The sequence below is a fragment of the Sus scrofa genome, chromosome 8, assembly GCF_000003025.6.
Source record: "Sus scrofa isolate TJ Tabasco breed Duroc chromosome 8, Sscrofa11.1, whole genome shotgun sequence".
In the NCBI taxonomy this organism is placed as follows: domain Eukaryota; kingdom Metazoa; phylum Chordata; class Mammalia; order Artiodactyla; family Suidae; genus Sus; species Sus scrofa.
Window position 1 is genome coordinate 125,041,342 of NC_010450.4, and position 25,249 is coordinate 125,066,590.

A 25,249-nucleotide genomic window follows, 5' to 3' on the forward strand; every position below is an offset into this window, starting at 1 on the left:
CATAGATTCTCCTGCTCTTCATTTCGTTTAATGGAGGAGGCTTGGGATTGTCAAAATGTTCAAGCAAAGAGGACAGAGAAAGGTTCCAGGGTGAGATGACATCAATATGAGGTCACCTAAGCAAAGACTTTCATGTATGCAAAAATTAATATTAGTAGAAGTCACTGGAGTTCAGCTTACTTTCCTAATCACCAAGGGGACAATCTGGCGTCTCAATGACACACTAGGGAAAAAAAATCAAAAGACACCTCTAAAGACACCACAGTCTACTAAAACACCTTAAATAAACAAACGATGCCATTTTTGAGTAAGTGCTTAGAATAGCACCGGCGCTGTGTGCTTTGCAAGCAAAAGAAAAACGTATAGAAAAAGAAAATAATAAAAACAAACCTGGAGAGTAAATGTGACAATTGAGAACAAGATGAAAAATGATTTGGGGAACCAGTTATTCAATAGGAACGTTGTCCTTTGAAACATGGATATATTGGAGACCATGTCAACCCATTCCCGGAGCTGGCACAGAAGTCATTTTCCTTGGGAAGTGAAGAGAAACTGACAAGTTATACTCTGAATTCTAAATTGTTTTATTTTTCTCCCTGAGGTCAGTGAGCAGTGCTTTTCTCACATGGAAATGTTTTCTTCTTTTACCCTAAGCAACGGGCTCCAAGCTTTATTGTATATGATGAATGTGGTTACAGACCCAGGACAAAAATTTCCTTCTTGGCCAACTTTCAATTCATAGGACTCCCCCAGCGCGCCGCCATCAGTGCCAATCACGAAACACACCTCGCTTTTCCCCAATTCTGTGTTCAAGGTGTGGACGCCACACCTTTTGCACTAATCGTTGATGCAATCTTGCCACCGGCTCAGCCAGCTTCTAAATCATGGACTTCAGAGTCAACGATCAGTAACACAATACCACGAAGAGCTGGTTCTCAATTCTCTTCTTCGTACAATGAACAGTTGAGTGAATCAGACACCTGCCACATTAAAAATACGCCCGCATAGCTCCTCGATGCGATAAACATACTGGCTCCTTCTGATTTTTGGAGGGAAAGGGCTTCTTTCACCGACGTTGGGACTTGGTGCCTCCCGAGTTAAATACTCTCATTCATAAATACAACACAAGCCCGGATCAGTCTGAGATTTCTGTTGGGTAGTCACGTGGTCCTTGCCCCTTTCCTCTTTAAAATTTTAAACACTGCAAGGGAGCCATTTTCCCTGTGAGGCTCCCACCCTCGGGATGAAACCTCCTCTGCGGAATTTTGGCACCTTATTAATTAGTGGTTATGAGTGGGAGCTGCTCTCTCTCAGCAACTCCTATTCTGCCATCAGTCAAGTGGGATTCTGTCATAAATTCCCACGAAGCGAACTATTTCTGGTAATTCTCCCTAATTAACACCAGGCCTGCTAATAATACGCCAGGTCCTATGTGTTTCTGATATAACCAAGATCTTGTCTGAGAGGACTCACAAGGGGAAAACGCCAACCTAAATTAAGCTTTTGCTGGCAAAAAGGATTTTATATGTCGTTCTGTAAGAAAACCTTTGATAATCTGAGATTGGGGACATTTTGACCAGAACACACGGAACGACAGGGAAGCTTGTTCTGGTTTGAGCACTGAATGGGGATTTCATGTGAACACACACTGTTGAGTCTTAAGCCTATAAATCTTGTACTGGATTACTGTTTCTTAACGAAGAAATGACAGATCTCTTATTTTGTCGGTGCATTTTAATGTGCAATGACGCGATTGATAGAAACCAAACAGCAGCTATTAAAACGTCAGATGCAGACTTGATGCCCTTGGCTTCTGGAGTTTAATATACTGTGAGCAAACAGACTTGAATTTGTCTTTCATTTCCAATACACAGCCTGCGACAGAAACATTCTCAATTTTATACAGCGGGGGGGAAAGAACCTTACTCAAACCAATCAACAAGGAATAGGTGAGCCTACCTAGTTACAGGAGTTAAATGATGAGATCAGGATGAGTGAAGAAGGAAGTAGCACACCCTGGCCAATGACAAACGTGAAAATGGAACTCAGGACTGATGTGGTTTCCATATTGATACACAATGTCATGCTTGATACGACAGCTTATTCCAATAAATAATTTCAGCAAGGAATAGTTTTTAAAAGAAAGACAACAGAGCTGATTTATCTATTCACAAACATGTATTGTGTACATGCTACATGCAGAGCATAAATATGGATTAAGATAGAATAACTGTGATGGTATTTTCACATACTTTGTTCCCGAGACATGTGGATAGGCAAATACCATAAAAGAGGAATTCTCCTGAGGGAGTCCCCCTCATGGCACAGCAGAAACAAATCTGACCAGGAACCGTGAGGTTGCGGGTTCGATCCCTGGCCTCCCTCACTCAGCGAGTTAGGGATCCAGTGTTGCCGTAAACTGGGGTGTAGGTTGCAGATGTGGCTCAGATCTGGCATTGCTGCGGCTGTGGCGTAGGCAGCAGCTGTAGCTTGGATTAGACCCCTAGCCTGGGAATCTCCATATGCAGCAGGTATGGCCTAAAGAGCAAAAAAAAAAAAAAGGGGGGGGGCGGAATTCTCCTGAGCATGATGACATCGCAGCCTATCCTGCAAACATGACTTTTTCTCCCGTGATGACTTAACGGAAACCACATGCCACCCAAAAAGAAAAACCAGGAGAGCTTGTCTGTATCACTGCAGCCATTTATTTATTGAATATGTGCACTTAGGGTATTACCATACTGACTATATTTCTCATGTGGTTTTTAATTAGAAGACATATCCACAAGCAAAACAGAACAGACATATGCAAACGGAAAAATGTAAAGAAACATAGGATAGGGATTAATACATAAGGCAAATGATACACTGAAAATCCAAATCCAATACCTTAAAATATGGAGGGGGTGAAGAGGTAACAAACTGAAGCCACATTAAATTCGTGTAAAATTATTCAGGGTATGTTCCCTTCCCTTATGTCTGAAAGGCCTCTCCTTTCAATAGGGGTGACTAAACCCAAATATCACAGAAATATTAGTACACCACCACATTCACACTGGAACAGGGAAGAGGAATTACTTTCAGTAAAAGTGGTCCTTGAAACTGGTATCCCAAATACCTTTTTGTTGTAGATCATTTTTAAATATAAAGCTGCACCAACATGTTGAAGACTTTACACTTTTATTTCTCCTTGTCTTCATACTGTGACCAAATGATCAGGTTTTAGTTGAGACTCTAAATGTAACCTGTATCCACAGGAAATAATGCTACGAGCATAAGCAGAGGGCGTTATTTTTGGGCAGCTACTTCTGAGAGCAACGGTTGGTCCTTGGAGAAATGAACTGTTGTACATCTGAACTTTCACTAACATTTGAAAACTGGGAAACACGAGCAGGGGATGTCTTGGCATCAGGAACAGTGATTTTAATCTGTATTATATGCACAGCATCCAAAATATACATCCAGAGAGATAAAAAGTACTGCTCTACAATAAAGAGGTAATAATTACAAAAATGCTACTGACATGGAATATTTATAATCAGAAAAATAAATATTCAGGTAGCTCACCAGAAGAATAAAGTGCTATGCCAGTTATTAAAGGATTAATGCTGGTGTATTAAATAGGACATCCCCACTGTAAGATACAGAGATCCTTCTGGGTGATCATCAATATTTATTTCACAAGATTAACTATCTTAGGAACAAAGAGAAGGCTTTGCCACAGAAGATAAGGACAAAGCACAAAGACAGAAGGATAAGTTAGGAAGCGATGTTTTCCTTCCAGGGATAAAATTTAGAGAAATGCAACATTATGCTCTATGAATAATATGCAGAAAGAAAAGTGTAATAAGAATGAAATCTTGGGAGTTTCGGTGGTGGCTCAGAAGCAACGAACCCAACTAGTATCTATGAGGATGCGGTGCAATCCCTGGCCTTGCTCAGTGGGTTAAGGATCCAGCATTGCTCTGAGCTGTGGTATAGTCACAGATGCAGCTCAGATCCTGAGTTGCTGTGGCTATGGTGTAGGCTGGCAGCTGTAGCTCCAATTCGACCCCTAGCCTGGGAACGTCCATATGCCGGGGGTGGGGGTGGGGGGGCTAAAAAAAAAAAACAAAAAAAAAAACGAAATCCCTAACATAACTTTCTAAGAAATTCAGGTCAAATAAAATTCTTTGAAGGAAATACCCAAATGCCATTCAGATGCCACTGACTTATCAAATACTATCTTGGCATATAATCTATAAAGGCAAAACTGCACAACAAAAATCTCTACCACACCAAAACAAAACCACCAACTTATTTTATGTTGTGTACAGATACATGACAGGGCACATTGGCCAGCATGTCCTCTATAGGTGGCTTCAGCAGCAGCGGGAAATCATACACAATTCAGTTCCAGGTTTGAAAAAAGAGAACGACAAAAACTTCCTTCTCCCCTACAAAATGCAGGCTGAGGAGGTAGTTTGGGGTTGCTATTGGAGCATTTAGTTGCCTACTCTGTGTCACCCTTGTCTTGCTTTTATCCCCAGTTAATTATTATCTGCATATAATATAAATCTGCTAGACCATAAATTAGCAGCTTTCAGGACAGATACCTTGCAAAGTTCTTAGGGAGGTTAAACAAATACTGCAGCCTAATCACCCCCTCTTCTAACAAACATGTGCACAATGGAAGTGAAGGTGTAAGTGACAGGTGAGACAGGCAGAGCTTGGGGCTCAGTCTCAACTGGAAAAGCACCATTCCCCAAAGTTCAGTTACAACTTAGTGCGGTCATGGGCTTTTGTCCCTACTGAAAACAACGACAAAAAACTCTTCAACACCATCATCTCTTTTCGCACTGGGCAAATGTCAAAAGGATCCACAATTGTACTGCAATTGGTTCTCTGTCTTCATGTGGTATCTATGTCATTTTTCTCTAAAATGAAGAAAACAAAGAACAGGCCAGTCTCAGGAATGAATCACATTTCCCTCTATACTACCAAACCTTTGCGAATAACAGCTTTCCAAACTTTGTGATTACATTTGGAAGTGTTTCATTTATTACTGAGAAAGAATTACCAAAAGAAAAAAAAAAATCTATCACATCCCCAAGCCAATCTTTCATTTTTCTAATGTAGAACTGAAGAAAAAAACTATTCTGCAAAGAGAACTTTCAAACCTTCATCAGCCAGTGGTAAGTAACACTCTGAAACTAACCTAAGTGATTCATTGTCCGAAAGGGGAGAATTTAAAAAATTTTTTGATCCAGCCCTCTGGTTTACCATAATTCTTGACCACATTCTTTTCTATTTATTCTCTTTAAAGAGAGAGGGAACAGGGTCAGAGACCAAAGTTACTCAACTAGTTCTTTACCTCAGCATGGCAGAGAGGAAAAATAGAAAGTTTTACTAATATAGGTGATCAAACATACACAATGAACAGAAACAGTTGATTTTAATAGAAGGCAAACATTTGAAAATGATAACCTCTATGGTGGCTTTTGGGGGTGGGAGGATCAGAGAAAAATATAACATCTCTTGTGGGCATGACCCATTTCGATCAAAATCTCAATGGCCTTTCCTATTGGAATGACCAACTGTAAAGACAAAAAATAAGTACAGTTTCAAAAAGAACCGGACACCTACTCTGATAAAATTCTCTGTTTAAACTCCTATTTACTGTTTTAAAGATAAGCACTAATTTTTTAAGAAACACAATGTTTCATTTATTAAGTGTAAGGTATGTTCATTGCCTTGTATAGATGTACTCGTAACTACCTAAGGAAAGAGAGTATCATTATTTCAGCATAGAGATTGAAGGTTTTTATTCTAAAATTTAATTCTTCGCTAATTTATTCTAAGATGAATTTAATAGTCAACCAGGAAATTGGTTTTTATAGAAGTTATTTTATGGGCAGAAAATACAGGAAAGAAGTAATAATAAATGCCAAACTGTCTCTTTGCTTTATGAAGCCAAATATTTCCTCATAGACTTGGTTTTCAAAGCTTGGAATTTATCCCTTCAGGGCTACTATTATTTTTCAAAACTCCATATAAATATTAAATCTAAAAATTAATTGGTAATTTTAATTCTCCTCTTTGTCTTCAAATGTCTTCTCTTCTCCTGAATTGCAGACTCTCAAAAATTCACAGAATGAGCATGTTTCTTGCAAAGTGGCTTGTCCTTTTTGGAGAAAAAGGTCTGACCTTCCAAACTTTCACAACATACCTAAAATAGAAGCATTATTTAAGAGAATTTAATTATCAGGCATGCCTAAGAAAAGGGAAATAATTATTTCATGGTTGATACGACAAAGCGCTTTCATTGGTTGTGTTAGACCCCCTGATATTTCACGATTACAATTACATTTCATGTAATCTTTCAAAAGCAAAGAAGAATGACTTTTTCCTGGAATGCATTCTAATTTATTTAAATTCACTGATCTCTATTTTTCTTTATTGGGAATGAACACTTGGCCCTAGGGAAAAACTTAACACATAAAGAAGGCACATTAAATATAACATCTCTTCTCAAATTCTAATAAATGCTTTAAATCTGCCTCCTGTTGCAGAGAACCAAGCATTCAGGAAAAACAAAAACAAAACAAAAAACCCAACTCAATTGCTTTGCCACACATTCCCAAGCCCCCAAATACACAGGCACAGAATACCTGAGGGTTCTTTTTAATTCAGTTCTTTGTTTCGTATAATAAAAACACTGGTTAACATCTGACTGCTGGATCCTTATATCATCAGTTAACTGTTCACATTTATGTCTTTTTATCTTTCCCACTGTCTTTGTTAATTTTAATGCTCCTGAGCAGATGTACCAGAGAATAAGAGGAGGCACATCTCAAAAGTTGTTGCTTTTGATAGGTTTTATGAAGTCTAAGAGATGGATGAGATAAAGAAGACAGGGCTCGATGGTAATGTTTGGGGAAATTATTTGACTTCAATTAACCAGACTTTTTAAAACTATCGGTACTGAAAACTATTAAAAAATATTAAATCTAGTTAAAAAGCAACTATCGAAATAGAATACCTTTATTAAATATTCGCTTTTAAATTTCAAAAATATATATCTTAGGTTAATGTGAATCTCTATATCTACCCTCATCGTTAAAAATAAAACCATAAAATTGATAGGAGTTCCTATCGTGGCTCGGCGGAAACAAACCTGACTAGGATCCATGAGGATGTGGGTTCGATCCCTGGCCTCGCTCAGTGGGTTAAAGATCCAGCGTTGCCGTGAGCTGTGGTGTACGTTGCAGATGTGATGTGGTTCGGATCTGGCGTTACTGTGGCCGTGGTGTAGGCCAGCAGCTGTAGCTCTAATTCGACCCCTAGCCTGGGAACTTCCACAAGCTGCAGGTGCGACCCTAAAAAGCAAAACAAAACCAAAAAAACAACATAAAATTGATAAACAACAAGGACCTCCTACATGGTGCAGGGAACTATGTTCAATATCTTATAATTAACCTATATATACATGTATATATGCATGTGTATATTTTATATGTAATATATACATACCTGAATCAATTTGCTGTACATCTGAAAACCCAATATTTAAAACCAACTATACTTCAATAAAGAAGAAAAAACTAAAACCAAATAATATTGAAATATCCAATGAAAGCGGTACATACATAATACATGTTTATTAGTCTCAAAAAAAGGAATATTCACAAGCTATTGCTAAGGAAGGAAATGGATCAACATATTATTTACTCGTAGTGTTAAGTCAATAATAGATTTTTATAACAGTTTACTTCTATTTTAAGAAGTACTTATGTTTCCAAAAATTACTAAAAATACAATAAAACAGTTTTTAAAAAAGTAAAAGACTCTTACTGTTTTAAGAAATACATAGCTTCTCCTTATAAACAAAAATGTATAAAATAGGATTTTTTTCTAAATGGGTAAGCATCTTATACTGTACCAAGTAATTTCAAAGAGTATCAAAAACTTTAATAAACAACTTTCAAAATCACTGTAAAAATATTTTAAGGTTTGAAGGACTGAAAGATATAAAAACTGTTATTTCCATCTAGTGCTTAGGCTAGAACGGGCCATGCTGTGCTTCTTTAATTTAGAAATAAGAATTTACTTACTGAGCATACAAAGCAAGTGTCATGCCAGGTATAGCCCAGAGCTTCCAGGAACATGTCGCCAGCCTCTATGGGAAATTCACATCCATGGCATATAGTACCAAAGAGGGCATAATAATCTGTATGGAGCAGGGGTGGGGGTAGACAAAATTTAAATATTAGAATGACAGTTTTTAGAAAACAGCAACAAAACTGGAATGAAATGAGACGATGAAGATAAAGTTACTAGTAACTTGGAAATGTTCAAATAGCGTACTATTTGGCTTGAGGTATATTTCAGATTACCCTTGGTAAACATAATTTAGTCATCTAACATTCTTTATTATATTTGTCCATAGAATACTTCTCATGTCTGTCCACAACTATTTAAATACCCACATACATCTGAAGACGCTCTTCTCTGATAAGTTATCAATAGACATGACTGTTTCAATAAAATATAAGAGAACTTCCAATAACTAGCAGCCAAAAGACTAATAAACATAAATCAAGAAGAAATACCTATTATTAGCAAATTTCATAGCACATCTGACTTGTTTAGGAGGGAAAAACACCCCACAGGAAGCCTTCATAAATAAGTGCTTATGACTGACTATCTAGCTGGACCGTATCACAACAATATCTGCTGTCACTACTTCTGCCATATTTTCCTTTCCATTTTATGACTTCATGCTGAAAAATCCCAAGCCAGACAACACCTCTTACTTGATACAGATTAGAATCATATTAATATCTCCCTTATGAAAACAGCAGTTTTGACAAAATGTTTATATATCAATGCTAAATTAGAACTAACCTAATGGCATTTTAATTTTCTTTTATGCAGCTACTCTCCCTCTGCCTATTTATCAAGGTTCACTCTGGCCTCTGGCATTTCCAATCCCACCTGCGCTGGAGCAGAAGGAGGCTGTCACCTGCAACGGGAGCCACCTTTCCAGCCATCTTCAATCCTCCCTAACGCCGTGTGCTCAACACATACCCACAGAGTCGTACTGTGCGCCAGGCACTGTTCTTGGCACCGGTCAGGGGCAGTCTGGCTGTTTGCCTCATGGGGCTGATGCTCTCATTGGGAGCAGGATGTCATCATTTATTGTATTTTTAAAGCAAATGATAATAAATAACCCCAGATTGTGATAAGGACCATAACAGGAAAGAGAAGAGCCATGTGATACAGAAGAACTGGGGGAGGTGTACAACACTACTTTATAGAGAGAGGTTAGGAAAGGTCTCCGCGAACAGGTAAGAGTTGTGCTGAGACTTGAAAAAAAAAGGGGGGGGAGGGGGAGGAATCACCACAGAAAAGCTGGGGAAGAACATTCCAGTCAGAAGAAACAGCAAGTACAAAGCCTTGAGGCAGGAAAGATCTTGGCAGGTTCAGAAACAACCAAAAGGGTTGGATATGGCTGGAAAGTCAGGTGGAGGAGCCAAGGTCGGCAAAGCCAGCCCTAGTGAGGAGCAGAGTTTTACTCTAGTGGAAGCCATAAGGGGGTCAGGTGCACTCGGATTCCCATTAAATAAATCACAGCATGGCCATCTGCTGGGTTGGGGGAGAGAAGATAAACCATTTTAGCTGGCAGTTATAATGTCCAGGCAAAGGGTGAGAGTGAACCGGATTTAATGGTGACAGGTGAGGTGGGAGAAATGACTGAATTCAATATGCACTGGGGGCAGAACTGGTAGCACTTACTAAACTGATTGGGCAAAGAAGAGTCAAGTCACGCTAACTAGCCTCAAATTAGAAAGAGAAAGGGAGTTCCCGTCGTGGCGCAGTGGTTAACGAATCCGACTAGGAACCATGAGGTTGCGGGTTCGGTCCCTGCTCTTGCTCAGTGGGTTAATGATCCGGCATTGCCGTGAGATGTGGTGTAGGTTGCAGACGCAGCTCGGATCCTGCGTTGCTGTGGCTCTGGCGTAGGCCAGTGGCTACAGCTCCGATTAGACCCCTAGCCTGGGAACCTCCATATGCCGCAGGAGCGGCCCAAGAAATGGCAAAAAGACAAAAAAAAAAAAAAAAAGAGAAAGACAAATACCACATGATATCACTTGTATCTGGAATCTAATATAAGGCACACATGAACTTTTCCACAGAGAAGAAAATCATGGACTTGCAGAATAGACTTGTGGTTGCCAAGGGGGAGGGGGGAGGGGATGGGGTGATCGGGGAGCTTGGGGTTAACAGATGCAGACTATTGCCTTTGGAATGGATTAGCAATGATATCCTGCTGTGTGGCACTGGGAACTATGTCTAGTCACTTATGTTGGAGCATGATCATGTGTGAATGTATACATGTATGTGTAACTGGGTCACCCTGCTGTACAGCAGAAAAAAATATTGTATTGGGGAAATAACTACTTAAAAATAAATAAAATAAAAGAAAGTGACTCTGTGGAAAGCAGTATGGAGATTCCTCAGAAAACTAAACACAGAACTACCATTTGATCCAGCAATCCCACTCCTGGGCATCTATCCAGAGAAAACCACGACTCGCAAAGACACATGTAGTCCAGTGTTCATTGCAGCACTATTTACAATAGCCAAGACATGGAAACAACCTAAATGTCCATCGACAGAGGAGTGGATCCAGAAGATGTGGTACATATACACAATGGAATATTACTCAGCCATTAAAAAGAACGAAATACCAGCATTTTTTGCAACATGGATGGACCTAGAAACTATCATGCTAAGTGAAGTCAGCCATACAATCAGACACCAACATCCAATGCTTTCACTGACATGTGGAATCTGAAAAAAGGAGAGACTGAACTTTTTTGCAGAACAGATACTGACTCACAGACAATGAAAAACTTATGGTCTCCGGAGGAGACAGTTTGGGGGGGTGGGGGGATGTGCTTGGGCTGTGGGATGGAAATCCTGTGAAATCAGATTGTTATGATCATTACACAACTACAGATGTGATACATTCATTTGAGTAATAAAAAAAATGGAAAAAAAAAAACAAAGAAAGTAAGTGACTGCTTCTTCAATTGGACTGCTGTGGAATATTCCCTTCTTCCTGCCCCACCTTTTGAATTTCAAGGAAGAACAATAATAAAAGCCCACAGTGGCAATGCAGTGGTCCTGAATGAAGACGTAATAATGGAAAAGCATTTTCTTTTTAGAAACACATGCGTGGAAGTCCTCTCAAGGGAGTAAGTGTTACGACAGTTCACGTACAGCCTCTGGGAAGTAAAAGGAAGTGCTCAGAGTTGAGGTAACAGGACAAATGCGGTAAACTGGTCCTTAGAGCCTGCTTTTTAAAAAAACAATTTTGCCAAAGGAGCAATCCAGGCCACAATCACTCTCCCACTCAGTAAAAGTAACAAAGGATTTCCAACCTGCTATCAAGGCCGTTACCTTAGAGAGCATATCAACATCAGGTTCAAAAGCTGAGCATTTCTTGTGTTTATAACCACTCAAAACTCACCACTGGAGTGTAAGCTATGGCTTTAAGCTACACAGTTTTGGAAGGGTTTATATCCATGAATTATTGGGGATTTAAGTAAAATAGATTTCTAAGTAATTGCTTAAACACTCACTTTTCTCTCTTTTTTCGGGGGCTGGGGCCCAGCTGGGCCCACGGCATGTGAAAGTTCCTAGGCCAGGGATTGAACCCACACCACAGGAGGGAGGACACTAAATCCTTAACCACCAGGCCACCAGAGAACTCCACATGCTCACTTCTCTTAATGAATTTGGGGATATCTGCTTTGACAAAGTTATTTCAAATTTTACATAGTTTTTATTATATATTTAGAATAACATCAGTGCTCCTAAAACAATAAAACTATTTTGCCTAATATTTCCTTTCAGTTTTATAGCACTACAGGGGTTAGTGTTTTATCTTCATTCAAAACTTAAGAAACTGGAGTTCCCACTGTGGCGCAGTGGAAATGAATCCAACTAGGAACCATACGGTTGCAGGTTCGAGTCCTGGCCTCGCTCAGTGGGTTAAGGATCCAGCATTGCCATGAGCTGTGGTGTAGGGCACAGACATGGCTCAGACCTGGCGTTGCTGGGGCTGTGGTATAGGCTGGCAGCTACAGCTCCGATTTGATCCCTTAGCCTTGGAATCCCCATGTGTCGCAAGTGTGGCCCTAAAAAGCAAAAAACAAAACAAAACTTAAGAAACTAATGGCTTCAGGATCTTACCAGTCTCACAGTAAGGCTCACCATCCTCCAAGTGAAACACATTATTGCGAATAGGTTTTCCACAGGCCACACACACAAAACAGGAAACATGCCAGGTTTGTTTCAAAGCATTGATGACTTCCTGTTAATAAAAAAGGGAATTGAATGTAACAAAAAGATGATGCTTATTTTACTACCTGTATCAATACAGCCCTTTTAAACTGACCCAAAGGAGATCCACATACTTTGTCTTTTTTTTTTTTTTTGAGCTTTAAAATTTTTATTTTTTAAAATTACTCAATGAATTTTATTGCATTTATAGTTGTACAATGATCATCACATCCCCATTTTATAGCCTTTCCATCCCAAACCCCCAGCACATACCCCCACCCCCCCCCAACCAGTCTCATTTGGAAACCATAAGTTTTTCAAAGTCTGTGAGTCAGTATCTGTTCTGCAAAGAAGTTCATTCTGTCCTTTTTTTAGATTGCACATGTCGGTGATAGCATTGGATGTTGGTGTCTCATTGTCTGCTGACTTCACTTAGCAGGATGATTTCTAGGTCCATCCATGATGCTAAAAATGCTGTTATTTTTTTCTTTTAATGGCTGAGTAATATTCCATTGTGTATATGTACCACATCTTCTCTATCCACTCCTCTGTCGATGGACATTTAGGTTGTTTCCACGTCTTGGCTATTGCACAGAGTGCTGCCATGAACACTGGAGTACATATATCTTTTTGAGTCATGGTTTTCTCTGGATAGATGCCCAGGAGTGGGATTGCAAGATCAAATGGTAATTCTATTTTTAGTTTTCTGAGGAATCTCCATACTGTTTCCCACAGTGGTTGCACCAGTTTACCATACTTTGTCTTTGCCTAAGCTTTTCATCTAAGGAACTGATCATCATCCAAACTGATGCACTATTTTAAATATGCATTTTTCACAAATACACATCAATAAACTTATTTAAAGAATGATTAGTGTTGTTTAAACATTATAAATGTGGTGGTTAAAAGTAAGCATTTCATAAGTGCCTGCCATACCATCTTCTGCTTTCTCTCAAAGAGTGTCAGGAAACATTAACTTATAAAGTTTCATAGTATTATCTTGAAAATGTCATGGAGGAAGGGCAAAACATTTAAAAACAAAAACAAACCTACACTTTGTTGCACTAAGGAAGCAATAATTTAATCAGTGTAATCCAATCATGTTTAACACATGTTTAGGATTTTGGAAATCAGCTGTGACTGTACTAAGTACACGTTCAAATGAGTGTCTAAAATTTGAACCATCAGGCATGGATTCTAGTCAACAATGGCTCTATGGTTACATACACCAAGTATCAAAGACTTGGGCCAGATTTTAATTAGTAAAAGAAGTTTTGGGGGTGTGGGTTATGAATAGGATCCAGGAGGATGTGGGTTTGATCCCTGGCCTCACTCAGGGGGTTAAGAATCTGGTGTGGCCATTGCTGCTGTGGTGTAGGTGGCAGACATGGCTTGGATCCCGGGTTGCTGTGGTTGTGACAGAGGCTGGCAGCTGCAGCTCCAATTTGTCCCCTAGCTGGGAACTTCCATATGCCACAGGTATGGCCCTAAAAAGAAAAAAAAAAAGAAGAAGTAGTTTTGGGAAGCTGGTTTTTCAAGGAATCATTTCACTGAACTGGGAGAAAGAGGCAGAGCCATTAAAAATCATTTCTGAAGAATAATTAGTAACAGGAATTTATACAGTATTTATTACACCCAAAAAAGGATGCCATACCTAAAGTATGGTTACCATTTTGCAAAGGAATGACTTATAAGGAGCAAGCTGGAAGAAAGCACATCCTACAGTTAACAGGAATTACCTGGGACTGGTAAATATATTTTAATTTTACTCTTTATATTTTACGTATTTTCTAATTGTTGTAGAGCGAAATATTTTCTTTTGTAATAAAAACATTGTCAAAATAAGATGATACAGAGTAAATCACTAGCCACAGAAAATGCCACAGTTCATCGCTGAAGAGCAATGGGAAGAACCAGCAGTTATTTAGAGCCAAAGAGATGCCCATGAAAGACACAACAAATCATTCAACCAAATCATTTCCCAAGGCTTCTAGTATACACTCAATTTTCCACACTTGAGGCAGCTTATGATTCTTTCTTTAATAGGTTATCAAACAACTAAAAACATGAATAAGAGAATTTGTCCATTTAGTGAAATTCTAGCCCAGTTCCAAAGCAATGAATTTAAGATTTCCATTTCTTTTTTTTTTTTTTTTTTTGTCTTTTCTGGGGCTGCACCTGTGGCATATGGAGCTTCCCAGGCTAGGGGTCTAATTGGTGTTGCAGACATCGGCCTACGCCAGAGCCACAGCAACGTGGGATCCAAGCCACGTCTGTGACCTACACCACAGCTCATGGCAACGCCGGATCCTTAACCCACTGAGCAAGGCCAGGGATCGAAGCCACAACCTCATGGTTCCTAGTCGGATTCATTAACCACTGAGCTACGACGGGAGCTCCAATTTCCATTTCTTAGAACTTCATTTGTCGCTAAGACTCTAACTTGACCTTGTTGTGTTAATTATTCTAGAATCCACAGAATACATTTACATGCTAAAACAGTATTAATGTATTCTACTTATTGTCATTTGAAAAGGTACCATGTGAATCATTCTCCTCTTTTCTTTTCCACCCACGTTGTACAAATAATACAGAAATAGTCCATGCACTATATTTATAATTTTTAAGTATCTCAAGTTCTAGACCCATTTAAAGATATAGTCTAAAACCAAGGCTACCAATAATTCATTCTCCCAATTGATATGAATTAGAGTTTCATTATCATGTTTTCAAACTGCGAAGGTCAGAACTCAGCCATATCATTTCCAAATTTTATATGCACTGTATGAGTTTTGTATGAGTTTAGGCACCTTGACCATTTCTAAAGTAAAAGTCCATATTTCTGGCCACCCATAGGAGGTGCCTTACCCTTACTTCGTAACTGCAAACTGGATATTCCAGAGAAGGAAATTCATTCATTCTTCACTATTTATTATGTATCTGACTCCTAAATTACTCCCTTTTTTTGCAAAAAAAAAAAAAGGTGGTTTGATTATTTTTCTATCACATGAATAATCTCATAAAACTGAGATATTTTTAAACATTATATGCATTCAAGAAAAATATATCATTTATAAGCCTCGTGTTTTCTGTATTTCACAAGATCTGTGCCCTGTGCTTGAACCCTGACAAATGGGGAAATGCTGCTCTTATAAAAGCGATGGAATTTAATTTAAAACAGTGAAGGTGTCGGTTCTGAGAACTCAGATGTGTGTGGTCCTGTGGCGACCTCTTCATTCCTGAGCAAACAGGGTCCTGTTGGGGTAGCACACCCACACTAAATTATTTTTTCCCCACGGTGGCTAGACTTTCACCAGACAAGCCAGCACTCAGTAAGACAAAACCAAAGACAACTTAACCCCATGAGTCTGATATATTTCTGCAGAGGTCTATTTAGTTTTGCTTCCCAAAAATAAATAGTGATGAAAGCAGAGAGGGGATCAAGAAAGAACAAAATAGAAAGTAAAAATGATGGAAGGGTTTCATACCAAAAAAAAAAAAAAAAGTTCTGCTTTGAAACTCACTCAGAATGAAAAGGTCTGCAATACTTACTCCAAGGATCTTCCTTTGGCAACGACCGCATTCAGGAGCAAAGAATTTCTCGTAGCAGAGCTCACAGTACAAGGCTCCCTGTTCCTCTACAAATCCAATGTAGGCCATCGTATTTTTGCAGTGAGCACAGTTAAATTCTTCTGGGTGCCAAGATTTCCCCAGTGCCACTAGGAATGGTCCCCTGCCAGAAGAAGAGATCAAGTTGGCTTTGGAATAAAATTACTAGTTAGCCTGAATAGGTCCCTCTATGATGCACATCCAAACAATTAAATACATGCTCAATTCTCCTCAAGGACTGAACACACAGGTTCTGGAATTTCCGTAGGAACTCTGTGCATTGAAGTGAAAAGAACACGAGAGAGGATGAAGCACTGAAGGGACGCCTTCAAGAAAGAGCTTCCTTGCCCCCTGGTTTTCTCTCTTCAAGGGATTTGGTAGTTAGGGGTTTTTTTTTAGCTGCAATGAGCGAGTCTGTCAGGGTCATGATTACAATTAAGAATGACAATATTAACTGTGACAGAAAATGAAGTAACCAGGAAAAAAATAAATGGGTGAGGCAGAAATGAGAGTTTGAAATTTCTACGAAATAAACTAAAGAAAAAAACGCCTCAGAGTTCCTGTTGGGGCTCAGTGGGTTAAGAACCCAACAGAGCATCCAGGAGGATGCAGGGTGGATCCCTGACCTTGTTCACTGGCTCAAGGATCCAGTATTGCTGCAAGCTGTGGCATGAGGTTGCACACATCATATCTGGTGTTGCTGTGGCTGTGGCATAGGTCGAAACTTCCAGATGCTGCATGTGTGGTTGTAAAACAGAGGGGAAAAAAAAAAAAGGAAAAGAAAAGAAAAAAAGAAAAGAAAACCCCTCACTTTGGTAACGTCAGAATTTTAAAAACAGTAATAATTATTATCTGAGAGACCATTTTAGTCAATTTCTCTTCCCCCTATGTTGTTTCATATAGTTATTTCTCAACTTTATTAAACACATCATATCCTCACCCTCCAAAATGATCACAGAAATTATTAACTGGATATAAGAGATTATTTGAAACTACTTAGAAAGGTTTTATTTAATTCAAGCATGCCTGATTTTTAATGCATCTCTGTATCAAGGCAAGAACTGTTTGTAAAGAGATTTTTTTCCCATTAAATACTATACAGCCATGAACTGATTAGATGGGTTTTGTTTGCTTGATAGGAATCCATTATAAAGCTTTATCCAGTCATGAAGCCTGTGGAGATTAACCATGCTAGCCCCTGCAACACAGTTTTCAGTAGCTACATGCCACTAATTTTTATTTATTTTTATTATAGAGTGGCTTTACCTCCAAGGCACTTTTACACTTATCTAATTTGTCCATGCAACATTCCTGTGAGATAGACCAGGGCAGTTATTACGAACTGGGTTTAACAGATGGAGAAGCTGTGATGCAGAATGTTCCAAAGATATAACCTTTATCTTAACATCGATGACAATGAAGGCAAGAAGCTCTGATATCTAGTACCCGGCTCTGGTCAACTAATATTCTGCCTCTGATCTCATTACCATCAATTATCATCACTGAGTGACCACAGGGTAATTAATTCCTAGTAAGCATAGGATAACCGAACTTTAGGCAGATTATTGATAGGAAAAGCAACAGTAATGAGCATCACAAAGTTGAAACATTTTTTTTTTTTTTTTTTTAGTCTTTCACAATTACGTCTTCCTATCTACCTCCCCTCTGGAAATTCTTTGCAAATATATTGATGTTTACTCAGAATCAGCACTTAATTCTGCTAGGAGTCAAGAAAGAAGAGAGGTTCTTGATGAATGATTAAAATGTGTTCTGTGGGGTGTAAGAAGGTATCTTCTACCCTGCTTTTTGTTAACTTGTTTCTTATTCCTAATGTGATCCCATTTTGTATAAGCCGATGCATGCAGCTCTCTAAGCATTTGAGACAAGTAGTTTATTATTATATATATAGTTTAAATTTCAGGGTACTATTTTTGTTACCACTAACAAGGAATGCCTTTGTTAAGCAATTCCTGCCAGAAAAAAAGAGCTACAGATCACATATTCTGTAACCTAATGTGTTGGGCAGATTTTTCCCTCAGTTTTTTAACTGGTTTATAAACCACAGTCATACACGATACTTTATTTCATTTTTTTTTCAGTATATATTTGGCAGGTAGTTTACCTTCAAAGACAAACCAACAAGTCACAATGCTCAAAGCGAGACAAAATTTTGAGCGCTCTGAGCTTTAGCCCCCAGGTGGGCATCTTGTTATGCACACCGAAAAAAATCTGCAGGGCCAAATTTTCTGTGCCTGTAACACAGAGGATGGTAGAACTTTAGGGTTTCATTTGTCTGGACATTAAAGCAGATGCAAAACAATTTACTAGGGTGAATTATTAGGGCCCATCTTCAGCTTGCCTAGAAGCCAGAAAGGCCCTTGAGATCGGTCTCCTTCTTTGACTCCTCAGTTTGCAAAAGAAGGCAATGCAACCTCAAATTCCACATTCGGTTAATGAGAATATGTTCGTAGGTACTTGGAAGAAATCATTTTCTTTTCAAAACATGTTTATCAGTGCCACCAAAGATTTAATAAACTATACCAGAGGAAAAGAGACATTTAAGAACAGCTGACTGAGGAGCAGTGATGTATAGATAACTGAATATACAGATTCTTTTCCATCACGGCTTATCACAGAACATTGAATACAGGTCCCTCTGCTACACAGTAGGACCTTGTTGTTGATCCAGTCTATATGTGATAGTTTGCATCTGCTAATCCCAAACTCCCCTGACTTTCCTCCCCCACCCATCCTCCCTCTTGGCAACCACACGTCTGTCCTCTATGTCTGTGAGTCTGTTTCTGTTCAGTAGATATTCACTTGTGCTGTATTTTAAATGCCACGCATTCGTGGCATCCGATGATATTTTGGACTGCCTTTCTTACACAAACAGGCTCCATGCAGATATGGTCAACCTGACAGTCCTCGGCTGAGCGGAAAGAGCATCTTTCCTCAGTTGCGCCCCTGAGGTTACTTAGAGACCAAGCAATACAATCTCTTGCATATACCCCAGTTCCCTCTTCTCTGTGTCCGCGGAGACTAACTGCACACATTCATTAACACAGGATTAACACCGAAGAAGCTCTTCTCACGCCAGGTAGGATTGCAGGATTGCGTTTCTGTCTGTGAACTGAAATGATGGGTTGGGATAACAACACAGTGGACTGAAGCATTCAGCCACCTCTCAGAGCGCTCTGCACCCTGCCAGCCTCACTAACTACCTGCTGACGGACCAGGGAAGGAAAGCCACTGATTGGCTGAGAGAGAAGAGTGGTGGTGTGACATGACCCTTTTTACCCTGTTTCTCTTCTGTGAGATTTACCCCCAAAAAAGGGGGGGGGGGAGGAAAGGTAGAGAAGGATGCTAAGGGAAGAATTCAGAGAAAAAGAAAAGCTTCATCAGAAAGGTGAAAGGAACTGCAACTTTCAACAGGCACAAGCTAACAGGGACGAAGCTTCAAAATCAAACACGTACTTCTTGCTTCCCCTTGTTATCTAATTCTTATAATTACTCTCAGTAATAGAAATTAACTCTACATTGCAGTTCCCGCTGTGGCGCAATGGGATCAGTGGTGTCTGAAGCACTGGGACACAGGTTCAATCCCCAGCCGAGCACAGCTGCAGTATAGGTTGCAACTGTAGCTTGGATCTGATCCCTGGCCCCAGGGAACTCCATAGGTTGCAGGGCAGACCAAAAAAAAAAAAAAAAAAAAAAAAAGATTTTCTATTACTTAAACTTTTCTTGAAGCGAGATTAATTTTTCAACTTTACAACTGTGACAATTAAGAACCCTATAGGTATCTCAAGACTTTTCCTAAGCACCATGATTCAGGACTCTTTATTATGGATATAAGAGTAGTACTTACATATTACTGATATTATTGTAAGTGTACAGTGTACCTTTCATGACACTTACATTCCTATATTATGGTTACTGTGCCAGGTTTTTAGCTTCTTTATCAGATGATAAAATATATGAAATCAGGGACTGCCTCTTAACACTTACATACTCTGGCGCTAAGTATAGCAACTTGCTGTTAAGTTTTCTTTGTTTAATTTTTATTTCAGCCACGCCCATGACATGAGAAAGTTCCCAGGCCAGGGACTGAACTCACACCACAGCAGTGACAACACTGGATCCTTAACCTGCTAGGCCACCAGGGAACTCCCCCTTTTAAATACATTTTTTGAAAATTGAGATGCAACTAACATATAACGTTGTAACTAAGGTGTAACTTTGTAACTAACATATAACATTGCGATGTGACTAACATACAACTTGTGTAAGTTTAAGGTGAACAATGTGTTGGTTTATATATTACAATATGATTACCACCTTAGCATTACCTAACACTTTAGATAAGTTTTTGATGGATATTTGTTGTATAAAAGTATCATTGTATAAGTAGACTATGGAACTTTATTGCTTGCAATTTCTTTCAAATAAAAGTAATCAGTTGTTGAAGCTAGCTAATTCTCACCTCTCCTCTTTACACCAACAGGATTCTAGATGTATCTCTATTAGACTCACCACACTGATATGGCTGTTGATTTGTTTGTCTGTATTTTTTTACTAGAGGAAATTGTATTAATTTGCCGGAACAGCCTTAACAAGTGGGGTGGCTGAGACAAAAGGAATTAACTTTTTTTCCAATTTTGGAGGTGAGATGTCTAAGGTCAAGATGTTGGCAGGGTGAATGTCTTCTAAGGCCTCTCTCTTTGGCTTCCTTCTCTGTGGTTCTGTGTCCTGACTTCTTCTTTTTTTAATGGCTACACCCACTGCCTATGGACGTTCCCAGTCCAGAGACTGGATCTGAACCACAGACTGCAACCTGCACCACAGCTACAGCAACACCAGATCCTTTAACCCACTGCGATGGGCCAGGGACTAAACCCACTCCACTGAAACAACCCAAGTCACTGCAGTTGGGTCCTTAAGCCACACCGCCACAGCGGGAACTCCCCCAATCTCTTCTTCATATTGGATCAGGCCCACCTTAACGACCTCATTTTACTTCTTAAAAATCCTATTTCCAAATACAATCACAGTCTGAGGTACTGAGGGTTAGGACTTCAATATATGAATCGTGAGAGGACACAATTTCGTCTACAACACAAACCGCCTTAAGGGAAGGAAGCACACCCCTCATTTCTGTATCGCTGGTATCTAAAGGAGGTGGCACAAAAAATATTTGGTGACACTGCTTATAGAATGACGATGGTTCTACATTAGATGAGGACTGGAAGAGTGGACCCCCACCCCCGGGTCCCTCTGTGGGTCTAAGAATGCACGTATGTGGGACAAAGCTAAGAACTTACAAGTGTTCCACCTGCTGTTCACTCCCTTCTTTCTCACTTACTCTAACCTTATGAGGAAGAGGAAATTGCCACACTCTCTAAGGTGTGGCAGGTCTGCGTAAACCTTGTTTTTTTTCTTCCCTGACTTAAGACAATTGTTTACGTATTATATGTGTATACATTCACAATATTTATGTATTACACATTAATATATTTTGGTATATACTTTCTTTACACAACATTAGAATAGTACTTTCTTTAGAGGTCAATAGTTGCTTTTTATCTTAATAGAACACTATGACATATTCTTAAGTAGTGGAAATTAAAGTATGAATGAAATTTACAGGTAGATAGATCTAGGCTCACCTTCAGGTTTTATCATTTACTATCCATGTAACTTCAGCAAATACATAGCTTTTCTGTGCCTCAGTTTTTCTCCTTATGAAACTGAGGCAAATACAATAACTGTCTTACAAGGTTATGAGAATTCAGGTAAAATTCTTTTTTTTTTTTTTTTGGTTTTTTTTAGAGTTGCACCCTTGGCATATGGAAGTTCCCAGGCTAGGGGGTCAAACTGGAGTTACAGCTGCCAGCCTACACCACAGCCACAGCAACTTGGGATCAAAGCCACTTCTGCAATCTACACCACAGCTCATGGCAACGCCAGATCCTGAACCCATTGAGTGAGGCCAGGGATTGAACTCATGTCCTCATGGATGCTAGTTGGGTTTGTTAACCACTGAGCCATGACAGAATTCCTTTTTTTAATTTTTCAGGTAAAATTCTTAACACATAACGAATCTGATTAGCATCCATGAGGACACAGGTTGGATCCTTGGCCCTGCTCAGTGGGTTAAGGATCCGGTATTGCCATGAGCTGTGGTGTAGGTTGCAGATGAGGCTTGGATCCCACGTTGCTATGCCTCTGGCGTAGGCCAGCGGCTGCATCTCTGATTAGACCCCTAGCCTGGGAACCTCCATAAGTCGCTGGTGTGACCCTAGAAAAGACAAAAAGAAAAGACAAAAAAAAAAAAAAAATTCTTAACACAATATTTGGCATATACTAAGCACACAGTGAACAATTATTATCTGAAAACAAGACCTTAACGGCACCAGATATTAATCATACGGATGCAGAACATTTTGTTCTTTCTGAAACCCTGGTCTATGCCTTGCTCATAAATCTTGGTCAATGTCTCTGATTGTTTCCTTACACTGAGGGATAAACACATTAAGCCAAGAAGCCTTTTATTTTCAAGTAAAATCTTAACCAGAAGGGAAAATAAATAAAACCTATTCATAACGGGAGCGCTCAGAGATGGGAATGGATGGTGAAATGGGCAAAAAACTCTGCTGGCTTCTCCTTGGGGTAACTCAGATGGCCCTCCTTCTGAGAAAAGTTGGAAAATAAGAGCGCAAGAAAGCAGTCAATGATGTGAAAATTTTCTCTCTCCCTGGAATAACCAATGGGTTGCTCAAATGCGACTGTTTGGGGCTGTACTGCAGGCAAAGGTAGGAAAGTAGAACGGTGGCTCTTTTTTTAAGCACTGCATATCTAGGAAGAAATGCAAACACTGTAAATCCCTTACTTCTTCCACCAAAATGCTAAGAAGCTAAATGTGAATGCTCCATTTAGCTCCAGGTAATGCAAGTGGGCCACAGCTTTTAAGGCCACTAGATATCGCAGTCCAAAAATAAGCTAATGCTTTCAGAAGCCTATTCTACCAGAGAAACTCAAATGTGGGTTTTGGCTATGTTAGTAGCCTGGTTTCTGTTTTCCTATTATATTAACACTCTAACAGTCAATCTGTTCTTGAGTGTAAGAGTCAAAGAAGGAGTTCCCGTTGCGGCTCAGCAGAAATGAATCTGACTAGTATCCACAAGGACAAAGGTTTGATCCCTGGCCTCGCTCAGTGGGTTATGGATCCAGTGTTGCCATGAGTTGTGCTAGAGGTTGCAGATGTGGCTCAGATCTGGTGTTGCTGTGGCTCTAGTGTAGGCTGGCAGCTACAGCTCCAATTCAACCCCTAGCCTGAGAACCTCCATATGCGGCCATTGTGGCCCTAAAAAGCCAAAAAAAAAAAAAAAAAAAAAAAAGGGAGAGAGAGAGAGTCAAAGAAATGGTACTTCTATCATAAGCAGATTGGAAGTGCTCTATAGCAAATGTAATCAGAGCTTCAGTAGAATTTCCTAAAAATATAATGCTCTCTATCTGTAAAACCCAACTAACTAATCAAAGCATTGCCTAAATAATACAATTTAGGCAAAACATCCATAATCCTTCTAAGATGCAAATGCACCAAAAAATTTTAAACATTAGGTCAAAATAAAACAATCTATGGAGTTTTAAGCTAAAAACATGTTCTGTAAGAGACAATCTGTTCAGTTTTAACATTCAGTGATTCAGGTTTCTGAGATTTTCCAAAAACAATAAACTTAACTTTGCCTTTACTTTAAAAAAAAGTTTTTGAGGGAGTTCCCATTGTGGTGCAATGGAAACGAATCCGACTAGGAACCATGAGGTTGCAGGTTTGACCCCCGGCCTCACTCAGTGGGTTAAGGATCTGGCGTTGCCGTGAGCTGTGGTATATGTCACAGATGTGGCTTGGATCTGGCATTGCTGTGGCTCTGGTATAGGCTGGTGGCTGTAGCTTCAATTAGACCCCTAGTCTGGGAACCTCCATATGCTGAGGAGTGTGGCCCTAAAAAAATGCAAAAAAAAAAAAAAAAAAGTTTTTGAAAATTTGAAACATTTGGAAAATAAATAAAAAGCAAAACAATATAAATTATAAATAAATAACATATACTACATGGTAGAAAACAATACAAATGATACAAGAATCAAGCTTTTCAGAGTCTGCCAGGTTATAATATTCTATTCTGAAAGTAGCAAGCCTGCAACTGCAGCTTGTTTTTAAAACAGGTGTCCAAGGGAACGTCACTTGATCTAAGGCCTCCTTGCTTTGGTAAGTGATACTGACACTGAGGCCAAGAACTGGAATTATGCTTTGACGAGGTCTCTGAACTGACCACAATCTATTCAAGCTGCGATTTAGCATTTGAGCACCAAATGAATGTGTTATGTTAATTACTGTTATAGGATCTTGACGTGAGCTAATCCTTGTTCTCATTAACTTGCCTAGCAAATGAAGCTCTAATGCTTAACTGATAACAAGTGCCGGGATAATCCAGAGCAGTGTGAAATTTAACAGATGAGGGGGCATTAAGTGATAGCTATTCATGCTATTAATGTAATATGTATTTATTTCACTTGGCAGAAGATTGTGCTGTAAAATTACAGCCTGGTCTAGCATTCAACACTGCAACCAAGGCAGTGAGGGCTGGGGAATGGAGTTTCTATTTTGATCTTCCCATTTTCCACCTACGAAGGTTTTCAGATCTGCTAGCGGTGGTGAGTATAGGATATCACAGAATCTGGTAATCTGACAAGAGGAATCAGCAGCGGATAGGTTTGACATTTTTGTTAACCCTTCCAGTAATTACTTGCTCACAGCAGCCCACAAACAGCAGTGACGCCTGTCTCCATAAAGGGTGTTTTTATCCAGAGTATAGTATTCCCCACACACTAGGCTAGGTAACCAAAGTACCATAACTTACAGAAACACTGTTACAAGTCAAAACTTATTTTTATTAGCATTAAATCTATGCTAAAAATATAACCCTAAATATAGTTAGTAATGAAAGATATTATTTATTGGAACAAAGCCATACTACACTAGATTTTATAATAGTTTAAATATTGCTGTAAGACCCTATAGCAGTACTTTTTAAAAAAACACTCTAACCAAACTGATACCATGGCCTGAAGGACAAGTGGATCTAGAGTCATGGATGATCAAACATTCACCAAATGCCTTTCATGTGTTGGACACTGTTCTAGACTCTGGAAACCTCTATTGATTTTTCTCCTTCTCCCTATACCCACTATTCCTCCTCCCACAGCTGCTGGCTGATTCTTATAAAACAGGTACTCAGTGTGGAAAAAACAA

The 25,249-nt window shown here is 39.3% G+C and overlaps 1 protein-coding gene across 10 annotated transcripts in view; it reads right to left on the reverse strand.

Moving 5' to 3' along the window:
- The window catches only part of PDLIM5 (PDZ and LIM domain 5), a 215,943-nt gene continuing 193,379 nt past the window's right edge, over window positions 2,686-25,249 (reverse strand). For all 10 annotated transcript variants that reach the window (XM_021101756.1, XM_021101753.1, XM_021101752.1 and 7 more), the window contains 4 exons: window positions 15,886-16,066; window positions 12,244-12,364; window positions 8,094-8,209; window positions 2,686-6,208 (listed from right to left, as the gene is read on the reverse strand). In XM_021101756.1, the coding sequence (XP_020957415.1) occupies window positions 6,119-6,208; window positions 8,094-8,209; window positions 12,244-12,364; window positions 15,886-16,066 (508 nt within the window). In that variant the 3' untranslated portion in view covers window positions 2,686-6,118. The remainder of the gene's footprint in view (window positions 6,209-8,093; window positions 8,210-12,243; window positions 12,365-15,885; window positions 16,067-25,249) is intronic.